The sequence below is a fragment of the Canis lupus genome, chromosome 3 (assembly GCF_048164855.1).
Source record: "Canis lupus baileyi chromosome 3, mCanLup2.hap1, whole genome shotgun sequence".
NCBI classification, from domain to species: Eukaryota; Metazoa; Chordata; class Mammalia; order Carnivora; family Canidae; genus Canis; species Canis lupus.
In genome coordinates, this window is record NC_132840.1 from 54,131,946 (window position 1) to 54,158,652 (window position 26,707).

Here is a 26,707-nt window from a genome sequence, read left to right on the forward strand (position 1 = left end):
TTTGTCACTTCTTCTGTCCTCCCAGGGGGTTTCTTCTGGAGAGCAGAGTCCATCCCCTCCTTCCATGACCTCACATGCAGACAGAGCTTGGTTAGCAGCCGCTCAGGTGACACGTCAGATCCTATGACCACAAATGTGATGGAGAGAAGGGAGAAAGGCTGATGATTCTGGAAAAGCTGGGGATGGAAGCCGTCGACATGTCAGAACTGGTGCTGAGCATGGCCATGTGATGGGTGCTCTTTTACAAGGCACTCAAAGGAATCCATGTTCCCTCTGCTTCCTGGAGGGCTGTATGGACATGGTTGGACAGAGGGATGGGTAAAGGGGTGACTGCAAAAAGGAAAACCCAAAGTCCCACAAGGTCTCTACCAGCCACTTTCAGAGCGTGAGAAGGAACAGCAAGCACCCAGCCCAGCACAGCCCACCCTGCTACCCACGACCCTGGAGCAGCCAGGGCCGCTCTCACTGGTGCTTGACCCCTTGGGATTGCTAACACCCCCGCTCCCAGGGGAGACAGTACTAACCAGGCCTCCCAACGACATGGCAGACTGACATGTCACCAAGCAGGCAGGATAGGCTCCAAGGTGACCACTGTATCTGGGGGCCAGTGCTTTCTCTCTGCCTGAGGTGAGGCTCCAGAGACGGGCATCCTAGTCCAAAATGGAAGAGAAGGGGCAGGGAAAGGGGCACCTGGGGGGCTCAGTCGGTGAAGTGTCTGGTTTTGGCTTAGCTCATGATCTCAGGGTCCTGGGATTGAGTTCCGCATGGGTTCGGGGGTCCCTGCTCAGCAGGGGAGCCTGCTTCTCCATCTGCTTCTGCCCCTCCCTGCTCATGCTCTGTCTCAAATAAATAAACAAAATCCGAAGAAGAAGAAGAAGAAGAAGAAGAAGAAGAAGAAGGAGGAGGAGGAGGAGGAGGAGGAGGAGGAGGAGGAGGAGGAAAACACAGCCATCCCAGCAGGCTGGAGGGGCAGGCGGGCGGGGTAGCCACTTTCTGCCCTGGTGGCCGCTCACAAGTGTGTTATGACAATCTGAATTTGCCTAAATCTTGAAAACAACTGACGCATCATTTAGAGTGTAAACTGTTCAGAGTAAGGCTGCATTTCCCGTTTCCTTTGTACCTTCCTGAAGTGCCGGGCACAGGGACCAGCACACAGTGGCTGTGTCATTAGCCGCTAATGTCCCTTCATCCTGAGGACTGCGGCCCTGTGCCCCCAGCCCGCACCCTGCATAGCCCCCATGTCTGGGCTCGAGTGCGACAGGACGGGAGGGTTGCCAGGGGACAGCTCCCGTTCTCAAGTGGGAACACTGACCCGCAGGTCTAGCTACAGGATGCCCACCCGGCCACCCTCCCAAGGGTTTGGCCAGAGAAAAGAAGGGAGGGAGGTGGACAAAAGAGACAAAAAAGCTGAAAGAGATTAAGCGAAAGCTTCAAATCCCACTTTACTCTCATCTTGAGGTTTTATTTTTCCGATCTCGATTTGGAAACAAGCACATGTGTCGGAAGGCCCCCCGGCCACCCCCTCCCTCTGCAGGCCCCATGGCTCCCCCTCGCCCCCCAGCCGGGCCAGCAGCTGGTGCTCCCCGATGGATAATATATCTTAATAACTACAGGCCCTGCAGCAGCTGTTGCTGAGAATACTGGCTGCCGGTAAAGCTCCCTGGCATGCGTGTCCCTGTTGGTTCTACTGGGCTTCGAAAAGGATTAAGTTAATAATGATACTAATAGGGCAGAAAGTTACACAGTGAAAGGGGAGGGAGGAGGAGGAGGAGGAATTATTATTATGGTCTTATCATCTTATTATATAATGGTCTTGTCATTGTTATTGTTCCTGGCCCGAGTTTTACCTGTCCTGGCCCTGTCATGTCCCTGCGTTGGGACAACAGCCTTGCTCACAATTCCCAGAAGATTTTAACTTTTCCATCCATCAGGGTGAGCGAGCGAGGTGGTGCGGGCCCCAAGCCCAGGGAAAGGCATCTCAAACTTCCCACTTCTACAGCTGGAAGATGGTTAGGGATCCTGCTCATTTCTATATATACCTTTCCCTTGGCAACGACCAAAAACGTGAGGAAGGAGCTGGTTCTCAGCATGTGGTGTCGGTCACTCTCTTTCCAAATATAGAGAAGGAATGAGCCGGGGGGGTTGGCCGGGGGCCTATAAAAGCCCTGCGGCAGCAGCCCCTCTCTAGCTCCCTCTCTCCTGGGCGGAGGTAAGTCACAGCGCCTCCTGGGCCCCGTCCCCGCCCCTGGGCCTCAGAGGACACTCGGTGTGGCCGGGCGTGCAAGCGTGGCCCTGCCTGGCTTTGGGAAGAATGGCTAGATGTGGAGCTGGATGTCTCAGGCCCAAACGGCCATCCCCCTCTGCCTCCGGCACCCACCGAAGCAGGGTCCTTCAGGCCCTCCTGCCGCCTCCCCACGGCCTCGTCTTCGCGGACCCTCTTGGGCACGATCCATCTGCACACACGGCCTGTCTACATGGCCCGCTGTCCCCTCTCGGCCTCTCTGATCCACGTGGAGGGCCAAGGGGATGCAGTGCCTTCCCCTAACCCTCTCCTCACCCACGGGGCTGGGTGCCTGTCCAGGGCCCGGTCCCTGTGAGGCTACGCTGCTGTGTGGCGAGGAGCCACGGTCAGAGATTTCTCTCTGTTCCCCGAAGACGGGGACACTTGACCTTGGCTGGAACCACGAGCTCCTCTCAGGGCCCCGGCCCTCCTGCCAGCCCCTCACAGGGGACCTGTGAGCCCGACATGGGACCTTGGGGGATTCGCGGCCTTGATGGCTTCCCTGTGTGTCGCGACCCACCTGCTCCTGCAGCTTGCCCCTATCCTTCTGGAGCCATCCCAGCAAGAGCGGGTTCAGAGCTGCACCGGATGCTGCCCCGTGTGTCCTGACTTTTGCTTTTGCATATTTGTTGCAGGTCTGATTTTCCGGGGCTACAGTTCTGCGCTGCCTGCCTGTGGGTGTGACTCATCAGGTAAGGAAGCAGATGGGGTCCCCGGGCTGTTGGAAGCCTCCGGGTAACCTCCCAGTGCCCTTGAAGGCACGGAGTCTCCGAGAGCTCAGATAGCACAACCTAGGCCGGAGAGGAACCTTCCGGCTGTTGGCATCCGAGGGCGCTTCTAGTCTGAGCAACTCAAGGGAGCAAGAGCTGGTTTTCCCATGTGAGGAGGCGGCCCCCTGGACTCAGAAGGGTCCAAATATTTCTTAGCTACTTGCCACTTAGCACACCCTCTTGGAAGAGTGCTGTTTTATGTTTTTTTGCTATTTATTTGTAATGTTTCCCCTCAGCAACACCTGGGGTTTGCAGGTCAGGAAGGTGAGTTCTCTGGGGACACTTCACCATCTGATCAGAAGGATCCGATCGAGGCCACAGCAAGCCCAAGAGCTTGGGTCACCTGTGCTCTATGCCCTAGCATGGAAAAGCATGGGGCTGGGCCCCTGGGGGGGCTCAGTCAGTTGAGCATCTGCCTTCAGCTCAGGTCATGACCTCAGGGTCCTGGGATCGAGCCCTGCATTGGGCTCCCTGCTCAGCAGAGACTCTGCTTCTCCTTCTCCCTCTGCTCGTGCTCTCATTCTCTCTCTCTCTCACACTCAAATAAATAAGATAAAATAAAATTAAATTAAATTAAAAAGCCACGGGGCAAATATGCACAAGCAATTTTCGCGCACTTGGGTGAAGCCCAGAGGATGGAGGGTGCCGGGCTCGGGGCCTCCGCTCACCAGGCAGCCACTGGCAGGCAGAGCTGAGGGGACACAGCCCCCAGCGGGGTGGCGGCGAGGTCACATGCCCGTCTGCCTTCCAGCGGCACCATGAGTAGCGACACGGAAATGGAAGTGTTCGGCATCGCCGCTCCTTTCCTCCGGAAGTCGGAAAAGGAGAGGATCGAGGCTCAGAACCAGCCCTTTGACGCCAAGACCTACTGCTTTGTGGTCGACTCAAAGGAGGAGTACGCCAAGGGGAGAATTAAGAGCTCCCAGGACGGGAAGGTCACGGTGGAAACGGAAGACAACCGAGTAAGCCTCAAACTCGCCCTCCACGGGCCGCGCAGGGTCCCCCGAGGTGGCTCTGGCACCTGGATGCCCCACGTGGCTTCCCTGCCTCAGCTTCCCCGCTGTCCTTGGGCTGCAGGGTAGGAGGAGAACCCGGATGTGGCCACTCAGAGCAATTCGTGTTCAGGAGCCTTTGCCAACGTTCACATCCTTGTAAGGGCATCGCGAGGGTGCAGGGCTGGGAACCCCTCCTGCAGTAAAACACTCTCCTTTGGTAGCCTGGGTTTCCCTACTTCTTCTAGCAGTTGCCATCTAGCGGGGGAAGGAAGGGAAAGCAGGGAAGGGGTCCTAGTGGACCCCAGGCTCCATGTGAAGTGGCAACCTCCCTATTTCAGGAAGGCCATCAGCAGTGAAGTGTACCCCCTTCTGGCCAGAACGTGGTGGGGCTGCTGGGAGAAATCCTGGACTTCACTGGTTTCTGGCATCGAGGCCAGAAGCATCTGGAAGTGTTCTGAGAAAAGTTTAAAAAAAAAAAAAAAACAATTCAGAGAAGAAAAAAGACAATCTGAAGAAGAGAGCATAGTGTCACCGGGTTGGGTGTGAAGGAAGCAGGCAGTAGGAATCACTCATCCACGTCACCAGGCCCTGATGCTCCCGGGGGCTGGCCCTCTGCACCTGTCAGGTGTCAGGGTCGAGGGTGGGTTTGCCAACCTGGAAGCCAGGCCCAACAAATGAGAACCTAGGACAGTCTAGAGCCTTCACAGGGAGGGCTGGCGGCATGGGCTGGTTTAAGTGAGTCCCTGCTTGAAGGCAGGTCGCCCAGAGATGGGACCACTGCAGAGAGACAAAGGCAAAATCCCAGAGTGCAGACACATTCACAGGCCCTCAGAGCCACCCTGAGCCGCCCGGCGTCCCTGTCTTCTCCCGCGAGGGACCTTGTCCCCAGCGCCTGCCCCTTGGGACCCAGGCTCTTTGTGGGAGACGGACAAGAAAATTAAAACCAGGGGCAAGGCACATGGAGGACACTAGGTAGTCACCGAACCTCTTCCCACTCAGACCCTGGTGGTCAAACCAGAGGACGTATATGCGATGAACCCCCCGAAGTTCGACCGCATTGAGGACATGGCCATGCTGACGCACCTGAACGAGCCGGCCGTGCTGTACAACCTCAAGGACCGCTACACGTCCTGGATGATCTATGTCAGTGCCCATGGTCCCCGGTGGGGGGGTGCTGGTGTGGGTGACGAAGCCGTGGAACAAAAGAGGGGAAGGTGGAGGAAAGGAGGAGAAGGAGAAAGGCAGCAGGTGGGAGAGGAAGGGGGCATCAGTAAGAAGAGAGGCCGCAAGAGGGGGAGTGGGGACGGGCCAGGAGAGCCAGGCTGAGGGCTGGGCCTGGGCAGTGTCACCTGCTGGTGGCAGGGCGGCCTCATCTATAGAGAGAAACCCATCCCTCCTTTACAAGGTTAGAGTAAAGAGACAGAGTGACAAAGGCCAAGGGTTTTACACGCACACACGCATCTTGTACCCTCCCGCAGACCTACTCGGGCCTCTTCTGTGTCACTGTCAACCCCTACAAGTGGCTGCCGGTGTACAACCCCGAGGTGGTGGAGGGCTACCGAGGCAAGAAGCGCCAGGAGGCCCCGCCCCACATCTTCTCCATCTCTGACAATGCCTATCAGTTCATGCTGACCGGTGAGTCTCTGTGGGGGCCGGCAGGGGGCTGCTGGCTGGCGCGTGTCCTCCAGCACGGAGGGCGGACAGTTGGGGTAGTTAAAGAGGCTGGAAGAGGCCAGACCTTTTCAGGCCCTACAAGCCCTGCTAGGAAGATTGGATTGAATGTAACCATTGGTGAAACTAATAGGAAACAAGGGCGCCTGGGGGGATTCGTGGGTGAAGCATCTGCCTTTGGCTCAGGCCATGATCCCAGGGTTCTGGGATCGAGTCCCGCATCAGGCTCCGTGCTCTGCGGGGAGTCTCCTTCTGCCTCTCCCTCTGCCTGCAGCTCCCCCTGCTTGTGCTCTGTCTCTCAAATAAATAAATAAAATATAAAAAAACAAAAACAAAAATAAACATATGAAGGTATGAAGGACTCCTGAGTGGCTCAGCAGTTGAGCATCTGCCTTCAGCCCAGGGCATGATCCTGGGGTCCTGGATCGAGTCCCACATCGGGCTTGGGGAGCCTGCTTCTCCCTCTGCCTGTGTCTCTGCCTCTCTCTGTGTGTCTCTCATGAATAAATAAATAAAATCTTTAAAATAAAAAAAAATAAGAGGCCAACATTTTTGAGGGCTGAAGATGAAGCCCAACAGGCGAGTGGGATGAAAAGCCACTGGCTGGTCTGAAGCAAAGGCTTCTCCTCTGAGGGTCGCTGTCAAGAAGGAGGCTCTCCCAGCCGCCCCTAGGACCACACAAAACACTATAGGGAAGAGGCCTGGTGTAGTGAACCGTGACCACTTGACAAGGGTCGCAGTGGGGCTAGGGAAGCTCCTTATATCGCTGTCAACTCTGTCTTGTTTTTTCCTTTGGCAGATCGTGAGAACCAGTCCATCCTGATCACGTAAGTACCTAAGACACAGAGCAGTTTGGGAGCCGTGGCTCTTTGTCTCCAAAGTAGGAGGCAAAGGTACCGTTTACTGGATTCTATTAATTAGAAAGTTCTTCGAGTAGGGGCGCCTGGGTGGCTCAGTCAGGTTAAGTATCTGACTCTTGATTTCAGCTCGGGTCATGATCTCAGTCGGACTCCGCACTCAATGGGGAGTCTGCTTGAGGTTCTCTCTCTCCCTCTGCCCCTCCTCCCCTTACTCTCTCTCTCTCTCTCCAAAAAACAAGAAGGGAGCACCTGGGTGGCTCAGTGATTGAACGTCTGCCTTCGGTTCAGGTTGTGAATCTTGGGGTCCTGGGATCGAGTCCTGCATCGGGGTCCCCACAGGGAGCCTGTTTCTCCTTCTGCCTGTGTCTCTGCCTCTCTCTGTGTGTTTCTGATGAATAAATAAATAAAATTTAAAAAGAAAAAAGAAAAACAGAGCAGAGTCTGTGATGAAAAGGCAGAGATGGAGATGCACACACAAGAGGGTATATGTAAGGTCTTGGAAAACTGGAATCACCCACTGCCCGGGCAGCTCAGCCCACGATGAAGCTTCCCTTGGGCTTCTGCCTCTCCACGTACTTTCTCACATTTATTTGGTAGGCGTGTGTCTCATGTGGCTCGGGGTATGTCCAGGCCTTTGTGTGACATCTTGGGGAGGCTGTTTATACCAACAGGACACATCTCTCTCTCTCTCTCTGTTTCTGTCTCTGTCTCTGTCTCTCTCTGTCTCTCCTGATCACTCCAAATAGCGGAGAATCCGGGGCAGGAAAGACTGTGAACACCAAAAGGGTCATCCAGTACTTTGCAACAATTGCAGCCACTGGAGACCTCGCCAAGAAGAAGGACTCCAAAATGAAGGTGGGGGCAGGGAAAGGCTTGCTGCCCTTCCACCTGTGACCTTTGCCTTAACTTCACAGTGGGGGGTGAGGGCAGGCCAGGATCTGAAGTCCTCAGACAGCCAGTTCCTGCAGACAACCCGGTGTGTGGGCAATCTTCCAGGCCTAGATCCTGAGATGTTCTAAAAAGCAAGACTCTAGGGCCTTAACTAAGGAAGGTCATCTGGGGGAGCAGCTTGGGGAGCTTATTCTTTGAACCGACTTAAAGAAATCTGTAGTGATACTCGCTTTTCAAAACAGATAGGTTACCGCCGGTAATGATCTACTGGTCTCACTGGAGGAAAGCAAGGAACTGAAGCATTAAGGGAGTTTTACATCAAGACAGACAAGGAGGGGTGCCTGGGGGGCTCAGCGGTTGAGACTTTGCCTTCGGCACAGGTCGTGATCCCGGAGTCCTGGGATGGAGTCTCGCATGGGGCTCCCCACAGGGAGCCTGCTTCTCCTTCTGCCTGTGTCTCTGCCTCTCTCTGTGTGTCTGTCTCTGGAATAAATAAATATTTTGGAAATAGCAAAAGCGTTTCAGCTGAGCCAAGCTGAGGATTTGGTGGATCCTCCCACCGGAAGGCCAGGGACAGAGGGATGAGGGACAGGCTGTCATGATGTGACAGGCAGCAGGGGCACTCACAGAAGCAGAGCCGGGGAACATTTCCCAGTGTCATCTGTGGCTTCTTCCTCCCCTGGTCCTTTGCATTAGGGAACCCTGGAAGACCAAATCATCAGCGCCAACCCGCTGCTGGAGGCCTTCGGGAACGCCAAGACCGTGAGGAATGACAACTCCTCCCGCTTTGTGAGTCTGAGTTTTCAGGTCAGCTGGGATTTCTCTGGGGCCTTCAGGGGAAGCAGGGTTCCGGTCCTCCCGGAGGCCACAGGCCGGCGACAGAATGAACCACAGCCACCGGGCAATTTCAGATAATGAAGCCTTCGTGAGAAGCTCAGTAAGCAGGGCATGTGATGGAGTAACTGGGGGCAGCGTCTCCCCAGGCATCTGGGGAGAGCAGGAGGCTGGCCTGTGAACCCCAAGATCTACAGGATGAGGAGGGACGTGGGGAAAAGCAAGCGCACACTCTCTGCAGTGGGGCAGGGCCTGGTGTAGTCAGGGGACCTGAGAGGGCTCGTGCGGCGGCTGCAAAGGTGGGCAGGAGGCGCGTCCCGTGAGGTGAGAGAAGAGGTAGACAGAGGTGGGTCATGTGCCAGCATGGAGGCCTTGGCGGGCCCGTGGGGTGGGGTGTGTGGATTGTATTCAGGAAGCTACTGAGTGATTCTTTGAGCTGAGAAGTGATGCAGTTTGATTTACATCTTGGAAAAAGTCATTCTGTCACTTTAGGACTGGATGGGGTGAGGGTGAGGGGGCAAGGTGTTGGGAGGAATTGGCAAATCAAACATGGTGGAGAAGAGAAGAGGAGGAGGAGGAGGACACGCTTAATTTTAAGTAAGGAAGGGGATCCTTGGTGGCTCAGTTTAGTGCCACCTTCGGCCCAGGGCATGACCCGGGGTCCCGGGATCGAGTCCCACAGCAGGCTCCCTGCATGGAGCCTGCTTCTCCCTCTGCCTGTGCCTCTGGGTCTCTTATGAGTGAATAAATGAAATCTTTTTAAAAAAATTTTTAAGTAAGGGAATAAAGCTCCTTTTCACCCAGTGGCCCAGGAGGCTAGCAGGAACTTCTGGAGACACTGGTCCCCCCTTCCCACCCCTCCTTCACAGGGCAAGTTCATCCGAATCCACTTCGGAACCACTGGGAAACTGGCTTCTGCAGATATCGAAACCTGTAAGTGGATCGCAGGGCAGGTGGGGGCGTCGCGGGGCAGGTGGGGCGGTTGGGGAAACTGCCGTGTCTGTGCGTGTAGATCTGCTGGAGAAATCTAGGGTGACCTTCCAGCTGAAGGCGGAGAGAAGCTACCACATCTTCTACCAGATTCTTTCCAACAAGAAGCCTGAGCTCATAGGTGAGGCGTCCGGGCTCTGACGTCGTGGGACCGGGAGGGCTGCCCCTGCCTCTCCGCGGAGACGCGGCAGCCCACAGGGGAAGCTTCTTTTAGAAGCGGGAGGGGCTGCAGAAGGGGATGTGCCAGGTGAAGGACACGGAGATTAGGAAGATTAGCCCAGGACGGAGTCCAGCCCGGGCCCCTGCACGCCTGCTGAACGACTGTTTCATTGTCGTCCGGCGCCCCCTACTGACCTAGGAACCAGCCTCTGACCAGGCCGACAGCCTCACCAGGCCCCTTCCTACACCCAACACAGGCCTACAGGCACCTTCTTCTTTGCGCTCGGGCTGTGCGAGCTCCGCCTTCTGGCCCCAGGGCCTGGAAACAGGCTTCAGCCCTTCAACGAGTTTGGAAAAGGCTATGATGATACCAAACCACCTGCGCTTCCCCTCAGGGTGGGCTCCTCCCTGACCCAGCTTCCCTTATTTAATTTTCCCCAGCCTACACTAATAGGCGCCATCCACGCACAGAGCAAGGAAGCCTAAATTTGGGTCCTCTCTGGGGCTCTTAATCTACGCAGCCCGGCCAGGCTGCCTGGACTTCCCCTACTGTCCGTTCTGCCGCAGCCTGTGGATTGTGAGGCTGCCTGGGAGGAGATTTCTCACTCTAAATTCAGTTTGGGCTCCAGCAGGGAAGGTCTCAGCCCAGAACCTAGGAGCTCAAGTCCCAGATGTTGATGGGTGGATGTTTCCTTTGCATCCGTGGGGCCTCTTTATTTGACATTTCTCGTTTCAGAGCTGCTGCTTATTACAACCAATCCTTATGACTACCCGTTCATCAGCCAGGGTGAAATCCTGGTGGCCAGCATTGACGATGCAGAGGAGCTGTTGGCTACAGATGTAAGTAGAAGGGAGAGGGCGCTGCAAGGTGCTCCTCCTCCGTCACAAGGGTTGATTGACTAACATGCTGTTCTTTGAATGTCAGAGTGCCATTGACATCCTGGGCTTCACCCCAGAAGAGAAGTCTGGGCTCTATAAGCTCACGGGGGCCGTGATGCACTACGGGAACATGAAGTTCAAGCAGAAGCAGCGAGAGGAGCAGGCCGAGCCGGATGGCACTGAAGGTACAAAATAACCACAAGCCATTCGCCAGAGCTGGGTGGGTGGGTGGCCAGTGGAGATCATTTGGTGCCTCTTTTGAAAGCAATGAGTCCTCCTTCCACCAGGAAGGGTGAATCCCTCCAGGGCTCTGATGCACAGCATTACTGCCCCCCATTTGCTCAACTACCAGAATGGGCCTGTTTCAGAGGCAATGAGATATGACCAGGGCTTTCTGGAACCCAGTCCTGCTTGCTTTCCCATAAAACCTTTCATATTCTCATATGAATTTTCATATTCATTTCCCATAACCTTTCAAAGTGACGTAGCTTCCACTGGCCACACACAAGTGGTTTAATGATGAGGGGTATAAGGGGCGGCTCGGCGGCTCAGTTGGCTAAGCATCTGCCTTCAGCTCAGGTCACGATCCTGGGGTCCTGGGGTCCTGGGATTGAACCCCATATTGTGGGCTCTCTGCTCTGCAGAGGGTCTGCTTGTCCCTCTCCCTCTGTCCTTCCCACTGCTTGTGTGCACCTGCTCTCTCTCTCTAATAGATAAATAAAATCTTTTTTAAAAAACAAAAAGATTGTAAAACAACCGAGACAAGCTTCCCCAAGCTTTGAAACACCTGCATCATGTTTCAAAGTGGTTCTCCTACTTTGCCAAATATAAGGGGTGCCCCTTTGTGATCATCTTTCTTTCCCTGGCAGTGGCCGACAAAACAGCCTATCTCATGGGCCTGAACTCTTCTGACCTCCTGAAAGCCCTGTGCTTCCCCAGGGTGAAAGTCGGGAATGAGTATGTTACCAAAGGTCAAACAGTGGATCAGGTAAGCGGTCGCCTCAGGGCTGGCAGGAATGCAGGCTCCCGGTGGCCGCTGCCCTCCGACACCAGTGCTCTTTCCCCGGCAGGTTCACCATGCTGTGAACGCCCTCTCCAAGTCAGTTTACGAAAAGCTGTTCTTGTGGATGGTCACTCGCATCAACCAGCAACTGGACACGAAGCTGCCAAGACAACACTTCATTGGTGTTTTGGACATCGCAGGCTTTGAGATCTTTGAGGTCTGGGTTCCCTACTTTCATGATGGCATGTGGCTTTGTATGGAGGGATGGATGGGTCATCACGATCCTCTAGGGAAGATGTCAAGGTGAGCGACATGTCAGAGCATCACATCTGGTAGGAAACTGTCGGGCGGATCAAGTAGAAGGGAAGCAGCTTTTGTGGGGAGGGCTGTATAATTCCAAGAGAGGAGAAGACGTGCAACAAGTGGAATTTTATAAAGGACATTAAACAAATAAAAGAAAGAACTCAAATGCAATTATTGACCTAGGAAGAGCCAAGCATACAGAGAATCTGATAAGCCAATCGCACAATATTTACATAAATATCCTGCTGGTTCTAGGTTAGAAGCATATAGCCAGCCATAAGAGCATATATTTGGTGTCTTCCAGACACAAGACATGCTGGCGAATGAAAGATAAGCTTGAGCGTATAGAGGAAAACAGAAGGTATATATGGTACACGGAAAAGTAACTACAGAATAAGCAGACGGTGGTCGGTGCACAGGAGAGACCCGACCGTGGGGACTCGGCAGACAGAGAAAACACCTTCGGGCTGGAAGCTCAGAGACGTCTCCAGGGAAGAGATGAGATCTGGGCTAGACATTGAGAACATGCCCGTAGCTGAGGGAATAAATGAGTTGACAGAGCCAGAGGCAAAGAGGAGGGAGGTGGACGGGTCTTTGATTTTGAAGGCAACCTAAATTCGCACGTGGACACTATATTTTGGTTTTAGTATAACAGCCTGGAGCAGCTGTGCATCAACTTCACCAATGAGAAGCTGCAACAGTTCTTCAACCACCACATGTTCGTGCTGGAGCAGGAAGAGTACAAGAAGGAGGGCATCGAGTGGACCTTCATCGACTTCGGGATGGACCTGGCTGCCTGCATCGAGCTCATTGAGAAGGTGGTCCGATCTGTCCAGCCAGTAATTTCTCTTAAATTCTGCGGCTCATCCTGCAGCTCATATTTACCCTATGTGCATTTTGCTTTGCTTTAATCCAGCCCATGGGCATCTTCTCCATCCTGGAAGAGGAGTGTATGTTCCCCAAGGCCACAGACACCTCCTTCAAGAACAAGCTCTATGACCAGCACTTGGGCAAGTCCAGCAATTTCCAGAAGCCCAAGGTGGTCAAGGGCAGGGCCGAAGCGCACTTCTCACTGATCCACTACGCAGGCACCGTGGACTACAGTGTCTCGGGCTGGCTGGAGAAGAACAAGGACCCCCTGAACGAGACCGTGGTGGGGCTGTACCAGAAGTCCTCCAACAGGCTCCTGGCGCACCTCTACGCCACCTTTGCAACAGCAGACGGTAACAGACTCCACGGACTGCCTTATATTCATGCTTTCTCCCGCCACTCAGTTCTCAGGCCTGAAAGATCCCTAGAGATCTGATAACAGTGTTGTGCCATCTTTTATGTTTTTCAGCTGACAGTGGAAAGAAGAAAGTTGCCAAGAAGAAGGGTTCTTCTTTCCAAACTGTCTCTGCCCTTTTCAGGGTAAGAAAAACACAAGTTTATCTGCTTGTAATTGGTGTAAATGATCTTAAGATGAGTGATGTAGAGATCCTGACTGGTTTATTCAAGAATGGTAATGTGGTCTTAATCTGCTGTTACTTGGTGAAGCTGAGTGGCACTATGATAAAACATAAATACACAAATATATAATAATATATAAATATATATGCTATATAAACGAGGTTTAACAAATGTTGGTCTAGAATTCAATTATTTTGTTCTGCAGGTAGTTGGGTTGGCTGGCCTGGGGTGGGGGTGGGAAGCAATCCTCATCACAAACTTTCCTACTTGCCTGAGGGACACAGGCAACAGCATCTCAAGCTCCCAGTGGAGCCAGACACATTTCTGGAACTGGTTTCAGAGAGCATTCTGTATGTGGTTAGTTTCTGGTTCACCGTGTATCAGTTATGTGCCTGTATCTCTAGCCACGGGCTATTAAAGAGTTAAATAATTCCATTCTTTAGAATCCAAGATAAGTTGAAAATGCGTATCCTAGTCTTCATTACAGTATATCTCCATCTTTGTAAAAGCCTACAGTAGACTGTCAAATTTCATCTTTTAGGAAAACCTGAACAAGCTGATGTCAAATTTAAGAACGACTCATCCTCACTTTGTGCGCTGTATAATTCCCAATGAAACCAAAACCCCAGGTGAGACACCTGCTGCTGCTGTAGATAGGGCTCAATTCCTGAGAAATCCTGTGTGACGTTGAAATCTCTTGCTTCTTTTCTCAGGGGCTATGGAACATAGCCTCGTCCTGCACCAGCTGCGGTGTAACGGTGTTCTAGAAGGGATCCGCATCTGCAGGAAGGGGTTCCCAAACAGGATTCTCTATGGAGATTTTAAACAAAGGTGCATAATAAAAATGTTCTATATACTTCTTGCTGAGGTGTGTAGATGCTTGAATTTGAGAGGGAGAAATACTGGTAATCCACTTCGACAGAGCAGTGTGGGCCTTCATGTCAAATGATTGCCCTACCTCCCAGCCAAGATATACATACTTCTTTCTTCCACATTTTCTCAGGAGCTTGTCTGATAAATGATATGGTAGGAAAAGACCTGCCCTAAGCTTCAGGAGGCTTAGATTCCAGGCCACCACCTAGCAGTGTGACAATGGGCAAGTTTCTTTCTCTCTCTGGACCCTGGCCTGTTAGAAGACAAGCCTGAATGCATTGGTCTCCAAGGTTTATGACTCTGCTAATGGCCTGTGATTCTTTCTGTGTCTACAATGGCAGATACCGAGTGCTGAATGCCAGTGCCATCCCTGAGGGACAATTCATTGACAGCAAGAAAGCTTGTGAGAAGCTCTTGGCCTCCATTGACATTGACCACACTCAGTACAAATTTGGACATACCAAGGTAATGCCTCAGGTCTGCCAGATGCTGGCCCACAGTCCCTTCTTGGAATTCTCCAGCACATAGACTCATATCATCCTTCTCCCCTGGAAGGTGTTCTTCAAGGCTGGCTTGCTGGGGACCCTGGAGGAAATGCGGGATGACCGCCTGGCCAAACTGATTACCCGGACACAAGCGGTGTGCAGAGGGTTCCTCATGCGTGTGGAATTCCAGAAGATGGTGCAGAGAAGGTGGAGCAGGGTCTCTGGTCAAACATGAGCTCTTTATGGGGAGTGGGGGCCTCTCCTGGAGATAACCCATATTGTGTTTTCAGGGAGTCCATCTTCTGCATCCAGTACAACATCCGTGCTTTCATGAATGTCAAGCACTGGCCCTGGATGAAGCTCTTCTTCAAGATCAAACCGCTCCTCAAGAGCGCAGAGACCGAGAAGGAGATGGCCACCATGAAGGAAGAGTTTCAGAAAACCAAAGACGAGCTTGCCAAATCAGAGGCGAAAAGAAAGGAACTGGAGGAAAAACTGGTGACACTAGTACAAGAGAAGAATGACCTGCAGCTCCAAGTGCAAGCTGTATGTGTTGAGGATTTGTTACCTTTGCTTGTAGATTTGATTATTTAGAAAGACTGGATTTGGGGTGGGATGTTTTGCTTTGCAGTTGGGATGCTTCCTAAAGGACTTTGTTTATAACAAGGCACTGGAATATCACAAGCCTTATCTCATTAAAGGAAACTGTTATCCTTTTTTTTTTTTAAAGGAAAGTGAAAACTTGTTGGATGCAGAGGAGAGGTGTGACCAGCTGATCAAAGCGAAATTCCAGTTGGAGGCCAAGATCAAGGAGGTGACTGAGAGAGCGGAGGATGAGGAAGAGATCAATGCTGAGCTGACGGCCAAGAAGAGGAAACTGGAGGACGAGTGTTCGGAGCTCAAGAAAGACATTGACGACCTTGAGCTGACCTTGGCCAAGGTCGAAAAGGAGAAGCATGCCACAGAGAACAAGGTACTCTCTCCGTGGCTCTTCCTGGCTTCGTGTGCTCATTGTGAATCAGACTATTTATTCTTATAATTTGCTTGGCCTCTTCTTAGGTTAAAAACCTTACTGAGGAACTCGCGGGGTTGGACGAAACCATTGCAAAGCTGACCAGGGAGAAGAAGGCCCTCCAAGAGGCCCACCAGCAGGCCCTGGATGACCTCCAAGCTGAAGAAGACAAAGTCAATTCTTTGACCAAAATCAAGAGCAAACTGGAACAGCAGGTCGATGATGTAAGTCAATGGTGCTAATTGGGCATCCTAGACCCTCAGAGTTGGAAGAGCCCCCCATGAACCCTCTGGTGCAAAGCATTTGTTCTCAAAAGGATATGGTGCCCTTTGCAGCTGGAAAGTTCCCTCGAACAAGAAAAGAAGCTCCGTGTAGATCTGGAAAGGAACAAAAGGAAGCTTGAGGGAGACTTGAAGCTTGCCCAAGAGTCCATATTAGATCTGGAGAATGATAAGCAGCAGCTGGATGAAAGGCTCAAGAAGTATGTCCCAAAACCACTGGTTTCAATCTTCCAAGTCTCTGGCTATTGTGTCTTCACACGTTCCACATTTCCCTTCCCAGGAAGGATTTTGAATACAGTCAGCTGCAAAGCAAAGTGGAAGACGAGCAGACTCTGGGCCTCCAGTTTCAGAAGAAGATCAAAGAGCTACAGGTAGGAGGCAGCCTGGACTTTTCTTTCCCGGGAAGGTCACTCACATGGGCTGGGTGCCATCTGCTGTAAGCCATTTCAAGCAAGTGGGCTGAACCACGGTTTCCTTTCTGCTAGGACGACATAGCAGCAATGAGCAACCTTTCCATAATTTAAAATACATCATGAAGGTATTTGGGGTCAACATTTCAGCTGAACAGACAATATCTTGGGTTGGTCACTGCAGGGGTCATGACCATGTTGGGGCAGAAAAAATTCATAGCAAAGAAAATTAACAATAGTCCTATTCCTGGGGGAGAAGCCCAAACATTGGTTTGCTTAATGAGCATGGAAACAAGCCTGTACTTGATGTCCAGAGCGAGTCACCCTGGGGACCCACTGTCCATGAGTGAATGGTCACCCTCCCCAGGCTCGGATCGAGGAACTGGAAGAAGAGATTGAGGCAGAGCGGGCGACCCGTGCAAAGACAGAGAAACAGCGCAGCGACTATGCCCGGGAACTGGAGGAGCTGAGCGAGCGGCTGGAAGAGGCAGGAGGTGTCACCTCCACCCAGATCGAGCTGAACAAGAAGCGGGAGGCCGAGTTCCAGAAGATGCGCAGGGACCTGGAGGAGGCCACCCTGCAGCACGAAGCCATGCTGGCCACCCTGAGGAAGAAGCACGCAGACAGCGTGGCCGAGCTCGGGGAGCAGATAGACAACTTGCAGAGGGTCAAGCAGAAGCTGGAGAAGGAGAAGAGCGAGTTCAAGCTGGAGATCGACGATCTGTCCAGCAATGTGGAGAGCGTGTCAAAATCTAAGGTGCTCGGGCAGGGTGGGGCCCATGCTTTTGATGAGAGACATCTCTGGGTCTCTGGGATCATTCCAGTCTGAATATGGACTCAATTTTCTCCCCCTTCTCAACACTTTAGGCCAATCTGGAGAAAATATGCCGAACTTTGGAGGATCAGCTAAGTGAGGCCAGGGGCAAGAATGAGGAAATCCAGAGGAGCATGAGCGAGCTGGCGACACAGAAGTCTCGTCTGCAGACAGAGGCTGGTGAGTGATGGGAAGGGGGGGCCCACGCCTCCTGGTCGCCTGGGGAGTGAGGGCAACTGGCCAACACTAAAGAGCAGTGCTGTGTGGGGGAGAATCTCTAGGGAAGCATCTTTTCAGAGAGAAGCAATCAGAACAACCCTCAAAAAAGTCATTCAAAATATGAAGGAGGGAACATTGACAGTTTGGTAAAATAGGAGTAAGCAAAGCAGATTGGAATGAGAGGAGACTCAGAATATGGCCTGGTTCAAGCTCTTTCAACATTAATAATGCCTTGGTACAAAATTTTCTAAATGACAGAAATGGGAGTGGGGGTGCCTGGGTGGCTCAGTTGGTTAAATTAAGTGTCTGCCTTTGGCTCAGGTCATGCTCCTGGGGTTCTGGGATGGAGTAGGCTCCCTGCTCGGTAGGGAATCTGCTTCTCCCTCTCCCCCTGCCCATCCCCTTGCTCCTTCTCTCTCTCACTCACTCTCTTTCTCTCAAATAAATAAATAAAATGGCATAAATGGGACTAAGAAACAAACTCCCAAGTCTTTTCTGTTTCTTGCTGCACACAAATTCAGATCTGTGGTCTGCGAACAAGCATCTTAGATAATAGGTAAAGAAATAGCCAATTTGAATAGGCTCCGGGTAGTACAAATATGTGGGGACAACAGGGCACATGGGTGGCTCAGTTGGTTGAGCATCCAACTCTTGATTTCAGCTCAGGTCATGATCTTGGGGTCCTAGGATTGAGCCCCACGTCAGGATCCACACTCAGTGGGGAGTCTGCCTCTTTCTCTCTCTCCCCCCCGCCACTCCCCCTGCTTGCACGTGTGCGCACACACACACATACACACACACTCTCTCTTTCTCCAAAATATATAAACAAATATTTTAAAAATTAGGAATTTAGGGGAACGTTATCTGGGGCTTTTACCTAGAAAACGTGGCCTCACCCAGGCCTGGTCCTCCAGCCCATCATCCCAGTGAATTCATCAGTCCTTTGCTGTCAGCCACAGCCAAGGTTGTGGTTGAGGTTTAGTTTCCACTTCTGTAATCATCTGGGGAATTCACCTCTGGGGTCATAAGGCCTCTCCCCCCACCTTTTCCTTCTTACTTCTGTATAAGCATATAAACCTGACCCCACCATATTTACCCAAGAGTCTAACTTCAAATTACGAGCTATAATGTCCAAGGGAAGACACTAATATCTTAATGACAAATCAACAAGCAGCTGGAAACACCAGCCACTGGAAGGTCTCTGAACTTTTTTAGGTATTTCAATTTATAATCGTTCTCAATGGGTTTTACTGACAAAAGTCACTCCAGGCTTCTAGTAGTTTATAACAACACCCTAGTGGCTGTGTCTTCAGTTTCTTTCTCATGGAAACCTCTCATCTCCCCCAAGAAAGGACTACACCCTGTCATTTACTGTCTCCCTGGATCTTAGCATGATCCTTACACACAGTAGGAACTCGATGAATGGATGAGTAAGTGAATAACGTGAAAATATCTCCTTCTGGACACAGGGGAACTGAGTCGTCAACTGGAAGAAAAGGAAAGCATTGTGTCCCAACTTTCCAGGAGCAAGCAAGCATTTACCCAGCAAATAGAAGAGCTCAAGAGGCAGTTAGAGGAAGAGAGCAAGGTACCTCATTTGAGAGAGTGCTTCCTTGGTCTGGTCTTCAGTTACCACCTGCAGGAGAACAGGGCAGCTCGACTCAGTAGGTGATGATATAGGAACACCCCTGGACTGTATCATGTCCACGACATGGAAACACTCATCCACTGGGGTTGGGGGGGGGGGGTCTCCTCTTTCTTGACTGCTGCAGGCCAAGAACGCCCTGGCCCACGCCCTGCAGTCCTCCCGCCATGACTGTGACCTGCTGCGGGAACAGTATGAGGAGGAGCAGGAGGGCAAGGCCGAGCTGCAGAGGGCGCTGTCCAAGGCCAACAGCGAGGTGGCCCAGTGGAGGACCAAATATGAGACGGACGCCATCCAGCGCACCGAGGAGTTGGAGGAGGCCAAGTATGCGAGTCCATTTGCCTGTAGAAGAATGAGAGGTCTCAAATGATGATAAGATAGATGGCACTGGCTTCTGAACTACTTGTTACGTTACAAGATGTTTCCCCACCTTTTCTGTGTCTTAATGCAGTGCTGTGTGCTCCATGAGAGGGACTTGGTGTTAGCACACTGCATTAAAACAAACAACTCTGATCTTGGTTAGAGACAAGGCAGGTTATTGATCACTAGTTTTTAGCAGACAGGAAATTCTTCTGGGCTTTTGAAGGCAAATGGATGTTTGAGTCACACAGATGAGCAATTCCAACTTGATGAACACTGATGTTCAAGAGGGTCGAGGTTTGAATAGTGTCTGCTTCCCTTTCACATTCTTTAAGGAAAAAACTCGCTCAGCGCCTTCAGGATTCGGAGGAACAGGTTGAGGCAGTGAATGCTAAATGTGCTTCTCTGGAGAAGACCAAGCAGAGGCTGCAAGGGGAAGTCGAGGATCTGATGGTTGATGTTGAAAGGGCCAACTCACTGGCCGCCGCTCTGGACAAAAAGCAGAGGAATTTTGACAAGGTGTGGGGTCAGCTCTGTGCAAGCTGCATGCTTCACGTGGGGACCCCCTGGTAGTCATGGAAGGAGGAGACTGGGCCCCAGTCTTGACTCTGCCCCATCAGCTGTGTGGCCTCGGGCAACTCCCAAGCTTCCCTGGGCTGTCGTTTCCTCGTGCGTAAAATGAACCGGGCATGGGATGGGGGTGGAGGTCCATATCAAGCATTGTCAGTAGACACAAACCTATTGTTACCATGCGTTCAGTTCCACACATTTCTGGTCTCCCCCACACTGCTGGTCTGTCTGGGTGGCTGACATGTGTAAATCTAACTCAGATCCCATTGGGAGGCTCTCTGAAAGCCTCCCAAAAGGTATGACATTAAGGTTGATTTGAACCAAAGTTTTAAGGAAATATTTAGAAGTGCAGGGCCATTCTCATAGTAAGAAAAGGGCAGTGAGGCCCAGAGAATTCCTCCCTGGAGGATCCATGTGCTTTTTGGAGATGGCAACTGTTGTTGATATGTTGACCAATCTTGAGTAAATTTATGGAACCAAGGAGCTAAGGCAAGACATGCTGCCCAGTGAAGCTCCAATTCTAGGAGTTTTTACCTTAGTGTTTTGCTTAGTTAGGAGCTTGGGGACGAGCTGACCAAGGACCCACCTCCCATGCCTGTGTTCCAGGTGGTAGCCGAATGGAAAACCAAGTGTGAGGAGAGCCAGGCAGAACTGGAAGCTTCTCTGAAGGAGTCACGTTCCTTGAGCACCGAGCTCTTCAAACTGAAAAATGCCTACGAGGAAGCCTTAGATCAACTGGAAACTGTGAAACGAGAAAATAAGAATCTGGAGCGTAAGCAGTTTGAGACAGCCCAATGCCCCCCTTGGCACTCCTGCCCGGGTGGGCATGGCTTCAGGCACAAAGCCCTGCATGCGGGTGGGTTGGTGCATGTGCAGAAAGCCCCCATCACCTATGGGGTGACATCAGAGCCTCTGTCTACACACGGTGTCTTATCTCTAGGAAACAGCCACCTTGGAATTATGGCGAACTAGTTACAAAACGCTCAGTAGGTGTTTACCGTGCCTGGAAACCTGTGCAGAGGCGCTCAAATGCAACTTAACCTTCTGTCTTTGCAGAGGAGATTGCGGACCTCACGGAACAAATTGCTGAGAATGGTAAAACCATCCATGAACTGGAGAAATCAAGGAAGCAGATCGAACTGGAAAAGGCAGATATCCAGCTGGCTCTTGAGGAAGCAGAGGTGAGCAGAACGAAAGAGCCAGCAGAGATGGAGGCAGGGGTAGTGTCCTGGATCAGGGTGGAGCTGCAGCCTGGGGGTGGGGGCAGGTGGGAGGAGATGGGTGGGTTGAGATGGTGGGGGCAGGAGGTGGAGGGGCTAGCTGGCCTCCCTCTGTGTCTGCCTTCCTGCCTTCCCATCTCTGCCAAGCCCCAATCCCGAGGCCCACTCCTTTCCTATCAAATGGCATAAGATAAACCTGTGGATTATCTTGGCTCTATTGGAGAAAACTCATTACATTAAAATAGGTCTGAAAATAAGATTTTACAAGACCTTAGATCAATTTAAAGTATCCATAAGGTGCTTTGTGCTCCTAAGAAGTAGGAAGATTTCAATATTGTTATTGTTTGATGGTATAATAAGAAACAAACAGAGATGAAAGAGATGTTATTTCCACACTGAAGGTAAATGAGGACTTTAAAAAAATTTTTTTAAAAGATTTTATTTATTTGAGGGGAGGAGGGGGCAGGAGCAGGGGAGGGGGGGGCAGAGGCAGAAGCAGACTCTCCACTAAGCAGAGAGCCGACACCAGGCTCAGTCCCAGGACCCCAGGATCATGACCTGAGTGGAAGGCAGAGCTTCACCGACTGAGCCACCCAGGTGCCCCCAGGGATTTTTTTTTTTTTAAGAGAGTTTTGAATATTGTAGAGTTACAGTTGTGAATGACCCATGCAGCTTCATCATCACAATGGGCAGTGGTGTAGCAGGCTCTGTCCCTTCACTGGCACTAGTCTGTTTTATTTTTGTTCCCTCAAGGCCGCCCTTGAGCATGAAGAGGCCAAGATCCTCCGGATCCAGCTTGAACTGACGCAGGTGAAATCAGAAATCGACAGGAAGATTGCCGAGAAAGACGAAGAGATCGAGCAGCTGAAGAGGAACTACCAGAGGACGGTGGAGACCATGCAGAGCGCCCTGGACGCCGAAGTGCGGAGCCGGAACGAGGCCATCAGGCTCAAGAAGAAGATGGAGGGGGACCTGAATGAGATTGAGATCCAGCTGAGCCACGCCAACCGCCAGGCAGCCGAGACCCTCAAGCACCTCCGGAGCGTGCAGGGGCAGCTCAAGGTTGGAGGCAGCTCCTCGGGGGGTGGGGGGGACACCTCTCCTGTCCGCAAACACTCAAAAACAGAGACTTGACTCAAGGCTCCAATGTCTCAATGCCGACGAGACCTTCCTCTCCCTGATTGTCTGGCCAGGACACCCAGCTCCACCTGGACGACGCCCTCCGGGGCCAGGAGGACCTCAAGGAGCAGCTGGCCATGGTGGAGCGCAGAGCCAACCTGCTGCAGGCAGAGGTGGAGGAGCTGCGGGCGTCGCTGGAGCAGACGGAGAGGGCTCGGAAGCTGGCTGAGCAGGAGCTCCTGGATGCCAACGAGAGGGTGCAGCTGCTGCACACCCAGGTGAGGGGCCGGCAGGCAGGGGGGAGAGACCCACACCTGACCCGCACCAGGTGACACCGCTCCTCCTGCCCTAGAACACCAGCCTCATCCACACCAAGAGGAAGCTGGAGGCCGACCTGACACAGCTCCAGAGCGAGGTTGAAGACGCCAGCAGGGATGCGAGGAATGCGGAGGAGAAGGCAAAGAAGGCCATCACAGACGTAAGGGGTCCCATCCTCTGCCTGTGTGTGGCGGCCACATCCGGCCGCACTGAAGCCCCTCCTGCTCCCCCACCCCGAGATAGCTCCCACTAGGCAGGTTGGGGCCTTCCCGGAGCGGGGAGGGCACGCGGCTGCATTGTGCTCCCAAACTACAATCCGCCTCCCCCTCCCATCCAACTCCGCACATCCCCTCCGGCACATTTAAAAGGCCATAATGATAAATAATGAAGCACAGGAAAAAAAAAAAAAAAGACCAGAAAGGACTATAGTCCTTTTCTAAAGCCCACAGAGAGGTATGCTCTTCTTCCCTGCAATATCTGACTTATTGCAAAGATGGAAACGGGACCCTCAGATGCCGGTGTCTCGGGGTCTCACCCAAGTTCACAGGGCGGGTCGCCAGCCCTCCCACCTGCACCTGAGCGGCCTGGTCCCTGGCGGCCACAGCTCCACAGCGCCACCTGCCGCCTGGTGGGGCCCCTGCACCTCTTCTGCTGGCGCTTCTGCAGGCCTCGGTACCCCGCCCGCCTTCCCTTAGACTCACTCTCTGGGACACAGGAACCTTCAGGAACACAGAACTGGCCGCCTTCACAAAGCACAGAAGGACCGTGGTGCCCTTGATGAAGGGCATGATGAAGAAACTGGACCTCACCTCGATGGGCAGCCAGATTTCCAAGAATTTCCTAATCTTACCGGTGGCATGACCATAGCTTGCCATGACTCCTTTACAATAAGGTCTCCACATTTCCAGAAGTAAATCTGAGGGGTTCCTGGGCCCGGCCTCCAGAACTCTTCTTTCCTTCAAAACGGCCTCCCAGTCATCACGTCCTCCTCACATCCTATACTGACCTGAGCCCCGCATCCACCACCCCGTGCAGGCCAGTCTTGCTGGTAGTGAATAAAGCAATAGTGTTTTTAAAAACAAAAACAAAATCAAAAACAAAAACAAAATCAAAAACAAAAACAAAAACAAAAAAAACCAACAACTCACTCACCCCAAACTTGCCATGCGGGTCCCAACTGGGTCTTCTCCAGGCCTTGGGTTCCTTTGAAAACATACTGGTGACAAGAAATAAAGAATTTGCCAGGGCGGGGAGGCGTGGGTAGAGTAAGGTCCCAAGGAGGCCAGTTTAAGAAAGGGAAGAAACCAAAAATTTCCATCCAGTCCCTGGCCATGGCATTGCTTGGGTTATGTCCCCAGCGTAGCTCTTCTCACGTTCCACTGTGGAAGGGTAGGCTCAATCACTGCCTTGCCTGTTGTCCTTCTCTAGCGTGGCTCTGCTCAGCAACAAGGCACCTGGTCTTTGTCTGCATTTACAGGCGGCCATGATGGCCGAGGAGCTGAAGAAGGAGCAGGACACCAGCGCCCACCTGGAGCGGATGAAGAAGAACATGGAGCAGACGGTGAAGGACCTGCAGCATCGTCTGGACGAGGCTGAGCAGCTGGCCCTGAAGGGCGGGAAGAAGCAGATCCAGAAACTGGAGACGCGGGTAATGGTGGGATGACCCCCCGCATCAGCAGGGCCTCTGGCCTCAACCGCTCCTTCCCCAGCCCCAGACTAACTTCCCAACTGTTTCCTCAGATCCGAGAGCTGGAGTTTGAGCTTGAGGGGGAGCAGAAGAAGAACACAGAGTCTGTCAAGGGCCTGAGGAAATACGAGCGGCGGGTGAAGGAGTTAACCTACCAGGTAAGGGATGCCTGGGTGGCTCAGTGGTTGAGCATCTGCCTTTGGCTCAGGGCGTGATCCCGGGGTCCTGGGATCGAGTCCCACATCGGGCTCCCCGCAGGGAGCCTGCTTCTCCCTCTGCCTGTGTCTCTCATGAAAAAATAAATAAAATCGTTAAAACAAAATAACTTACCAGGTAAGAGAAAGCAAGCCCGATAGGTATTTTCTCTATAAAGCACAAACACCACCCTGGGTTCTCTCTCCAGAAGAGGGGGAGACACCTGCTGCCCCAGAAAATTGGCCAGACCTCAAGTGACTCCCCCCTCCTCTTCTAGCTACAGGCTGTGTTCTTGCCTTTAGAGTGAAGAGGACAGAAAGAACGTGCTGAGGTTACAGGACCTGGTGGATAAACTCCAAGTGAAAGTCAAGTCCTACAAGAGGCAGGCGGAGGAGGCTGTAAGTCAGACACACTGTGATTTTAGAACGGCAGCCTGGCCTGTCCCTCCCTGTGAGCCCTACGGTGGGTGCGCGCTCCCCTCAACCTGCCTGGGCTCTCTGGTTTTAGGATGAACAAGCCAACGCCCACCTCACCAAATTCCGCAAAGCTCAGCATGAGCTCGAAGAGGCAGAAGAACGTGCTGATATTGCAGAATCTCAAGTCAATAAGCTTCGTGCCAAGACCCGCGACTTCACCTCCAGCAGGGTAGGTGGTTCCCAGCACCACCGGTTGGGGAAGCAGGTGTGCACCAGCGTTGCATCCCCCGGGGCCACCTGGGAAGAGCCCGCAGTGAGAAGACACTTCTGGGCTGAGAAGAACCTTAGAACCTGGTCAGTCTCAGGCTCAGGAAAGGAAGGGATTGGCTTAAAGTCACTTAGCTGAGAAGAACTTCACCAAAACCCAAGTTGCAATAAAGCAAATGCCATCCTGAGAAGGAAGGAGCGTGTTTCTGGCCGGGATCTTTCCAGCCCTCTGCTGGTTCTAGTCGGCAGTCACCTTATGTGTAGGTAGATAACCAGAGGTAGGACGTCCCCGAGGATGCAGCTTATTCCCAGGTTCTTAGGCTACGGGGTGACCCTCTCCACGTGTGCAACCAAGTATTCTCCTGAGGTCCCCCAAATATCCTGTCCTACTGAAAAACAGCAGCGAGCAACTCCAAATGCTTGTGGGGAGAGGGGACGGGAAGAAATGTGGGTCTGCCACCTGACATAATCAAAAACACCCACTTTCTTTCCAGATGGTGGTCCATGAGAGCGAAGAGTGAGTGAGCCTCTTCTGGAGCAGGACGGGAAATATGCAAAATGTGTATTTTCATGGTTCCTGGCCATTACAGTTCATTTCCATGGGACTCTTTCACATGCATTAAACTCTGCTTCGTTTCCAAATCGAGGCTGTATTTGTTTTCTCTTCCCTGTGTGGAAATGGTTCATTGCTTGGTGGTTTTTGTGCCTGATGTTGAAATGTCTGTGGGCAGATGTGATAAAGTCCTCTGGTGTGTGTGTTTGGGGACAGGGAGAGGTTGCTTTTTTAATATTTATTTATAAGATTTTTTTTTTTTTTTGAGAGTGAGAGAGACAGAGAGGGGGGGAACAAGTGGGAAAGAGAGAGAATCTCAAGCAGGCTCCACAGTCAGCACAGAGCCCAACACAGGGCTCGATCTCATGACCCTGTGATCATGACCTGAGCTGAAACCAAGAATTGAACACTTGCCCCACTGTACCACCCAGACCCCCAGAAATTGCTTTTAAATGTGAGATTAGATCATAAAGAAAGAATATCTTAGATTAACCACTGCTTTGGCAGGGGGAGGAAGATAGGAGAGTTTGTCAAAAGAGTTGCCTCTCGGGATGGTGTGAGGGGAACACAAAGGCTCAGGGTCGGGAAGACCCTGTGTCATGTTAGACAGGGTCGTAGGGCAAGGGACAGACTTCCCTCCTCTACATTCAGTCAGGAAGGACCTGGAGTCCAGCCAAGGTTGTGGGGCAGCCTCCATGCAAATGCTGTGTGAACCATCACGAATACACCAATGATTGAGGCCGTGTCAGCTCCCTCCCAGACTCTGTCAGAATCTACCACCGAGTCCCGGGCTCCCTCTGCACTATTTTAAAGCCGCCCAACAGAAAATCTTACCCTTTACCCAGGGTAAACCTGTCTTTATCTTGAGAGAGGAAAAATGGTGGCAAGTCACAATAATTCTCTGGCTAGGCCACTATTGGAAATAGAATCTTCTAACCTGGGATGAGTCAGAAATAGTTGCCCTGGGTTCCTTTCTTTGTCCAATTCTAGAAGATGAGGAGAGACTCAGTGGGTGTCAAAGGTCAGGGGAGGGAAGGGGGGTGTTCTCAGCACCTGACTGGGACCTAAGCGCCTCCTGGGACCTGTCACTAGAAAGGAGGCCGATATTGATGTCAGATTTGGTGTGTGGGTGGTTTCAGAGAATTGTGTCTCCAAGATCTTGTCTCTTTGACCTGCTT

At 52.2% G+C, this 26,707-nt stretch overlaps 1 protein-coding gene and 1 long non-coding RNA gene across 12 annotated transcripts; one reads left to right on the forward strand and one right to left on the reverse strand.

Annotated features, from left to right (window-relative positions):
* The first annotated feature begins 2,851 nt into the window (after positions 1-2,851).
* LOC140630622 (myosin-3) lies at positions 2,852-25,618 on the forward strand. 2 transcript variants are annotated; one of them, XM_072821125.1, is made up of 40 exons: positions 2,852-2,973; positions 3,803-4,013; positions 5,046-5,189; positions 5,525-5,681; positions 6,517-6,544; positions 7,324-7,432; positions 8,165-8,257; positions 9,172-9,235; positions 9,315-9,413; positions 10,188-10,291; positions 10,377-10,515; positions 11,200-11,318; positions 11,401-11,550; positions 12,284-12,454; positions 12,553-12,859; positions 12,976-13,046; positions 13,627-13,714; positions 13,799-13,916; positions 14,300-14,423; positions 14,514-14,650; positions 14,734-14,989; positions 15,174-15,416; positions 15,503-15,679; positions 15,791-15,936; positions 16,017-16,107; positions 16,514-16,903; positions 17,014-17,140; positions 18,649-18,767; positions 18,952-19,148; positions 19,520-19,703; positions 20,361-20,526; positions 20,811-20,935; positions 21,728-22,036; positions 22,168-22,371; positions 22,446-22,571; positions 23,889-24,059; positions 24,152-24,256; positions 24,596-24,691; positions 24,801-24,938; positions 25,471-25,618. In XM_072821125.1, the coding sequence occupies exons 2-40, from the start codon at positions 3,810-3,812 to the stop codon at positions 25,495-25,497; spliced, it is 5,823 nt and encodes a 1,940-aa protein (XP_072677226.1). In that variant the 5' UTR covers positions 2,852-2,973; positions 3,803-3,809; the 3' UTR covers positions 25,498-25,618. The 2 variants fall into 2 exon arrangements, with proteins under 2 accessions (XP_072677226.1, XP_072677225.1); XM_072821124.1 differs by having other exon boundaries at positions 24,801-25,618.
* Positions 21,431-26,707, reverse strand: LOC140630625 (uncharacterized). Of its 10 annotated transcripts, none has more exons than XR_012028382.1 (6): positions 26,364-26,707; positions 24,822-25,644; positions 24,254-24,689; positions 23,564-23,939; positions 22,252-23,456; positions 21,431-21,946 (listed from the first exon to the last, which is right to left on the reverse strand). It is a non-coding gene; the product is annotated as an uncharacterized lncRNA (long non-coding RNA). The 10 variants fall into 10 exon arrangements; XR_012028384.1 differs by having other exon boundaries at positions 21,431-23,456; positions 24,822-25,362; positions 25,460-25,644; positions 26,364-26,702; XR_012028385.1 differs by having other exon boundaries at positions 21,431-23,456; positions 24,822-25,365; positions 25,460-25,644; positions 26,364-26,702.

Coding starts and splice junctions, on each gene's coding strand:
- LOC140630622 (XM_072821124.1), top strand. CDS start 3,810: ATGAGTAGCGACACGGAAATGGAAGTGTTCGGCATCGCCGCTCCTTTC. Junction 13,917..14,299: donor TATGGAGATTTTAAACAAAG/GTGCATAATAAA, acceptor CTACAATGGCAG/ATACCGAGTGCTGAATGCCA. Junction 14,424..14,513: donor ACAAATTTGGACATACCAAG/GTAATGCCTCAG, acceptor CTCCCCTGGAAG/GTGTTCTTCAAGGCTGGCTT.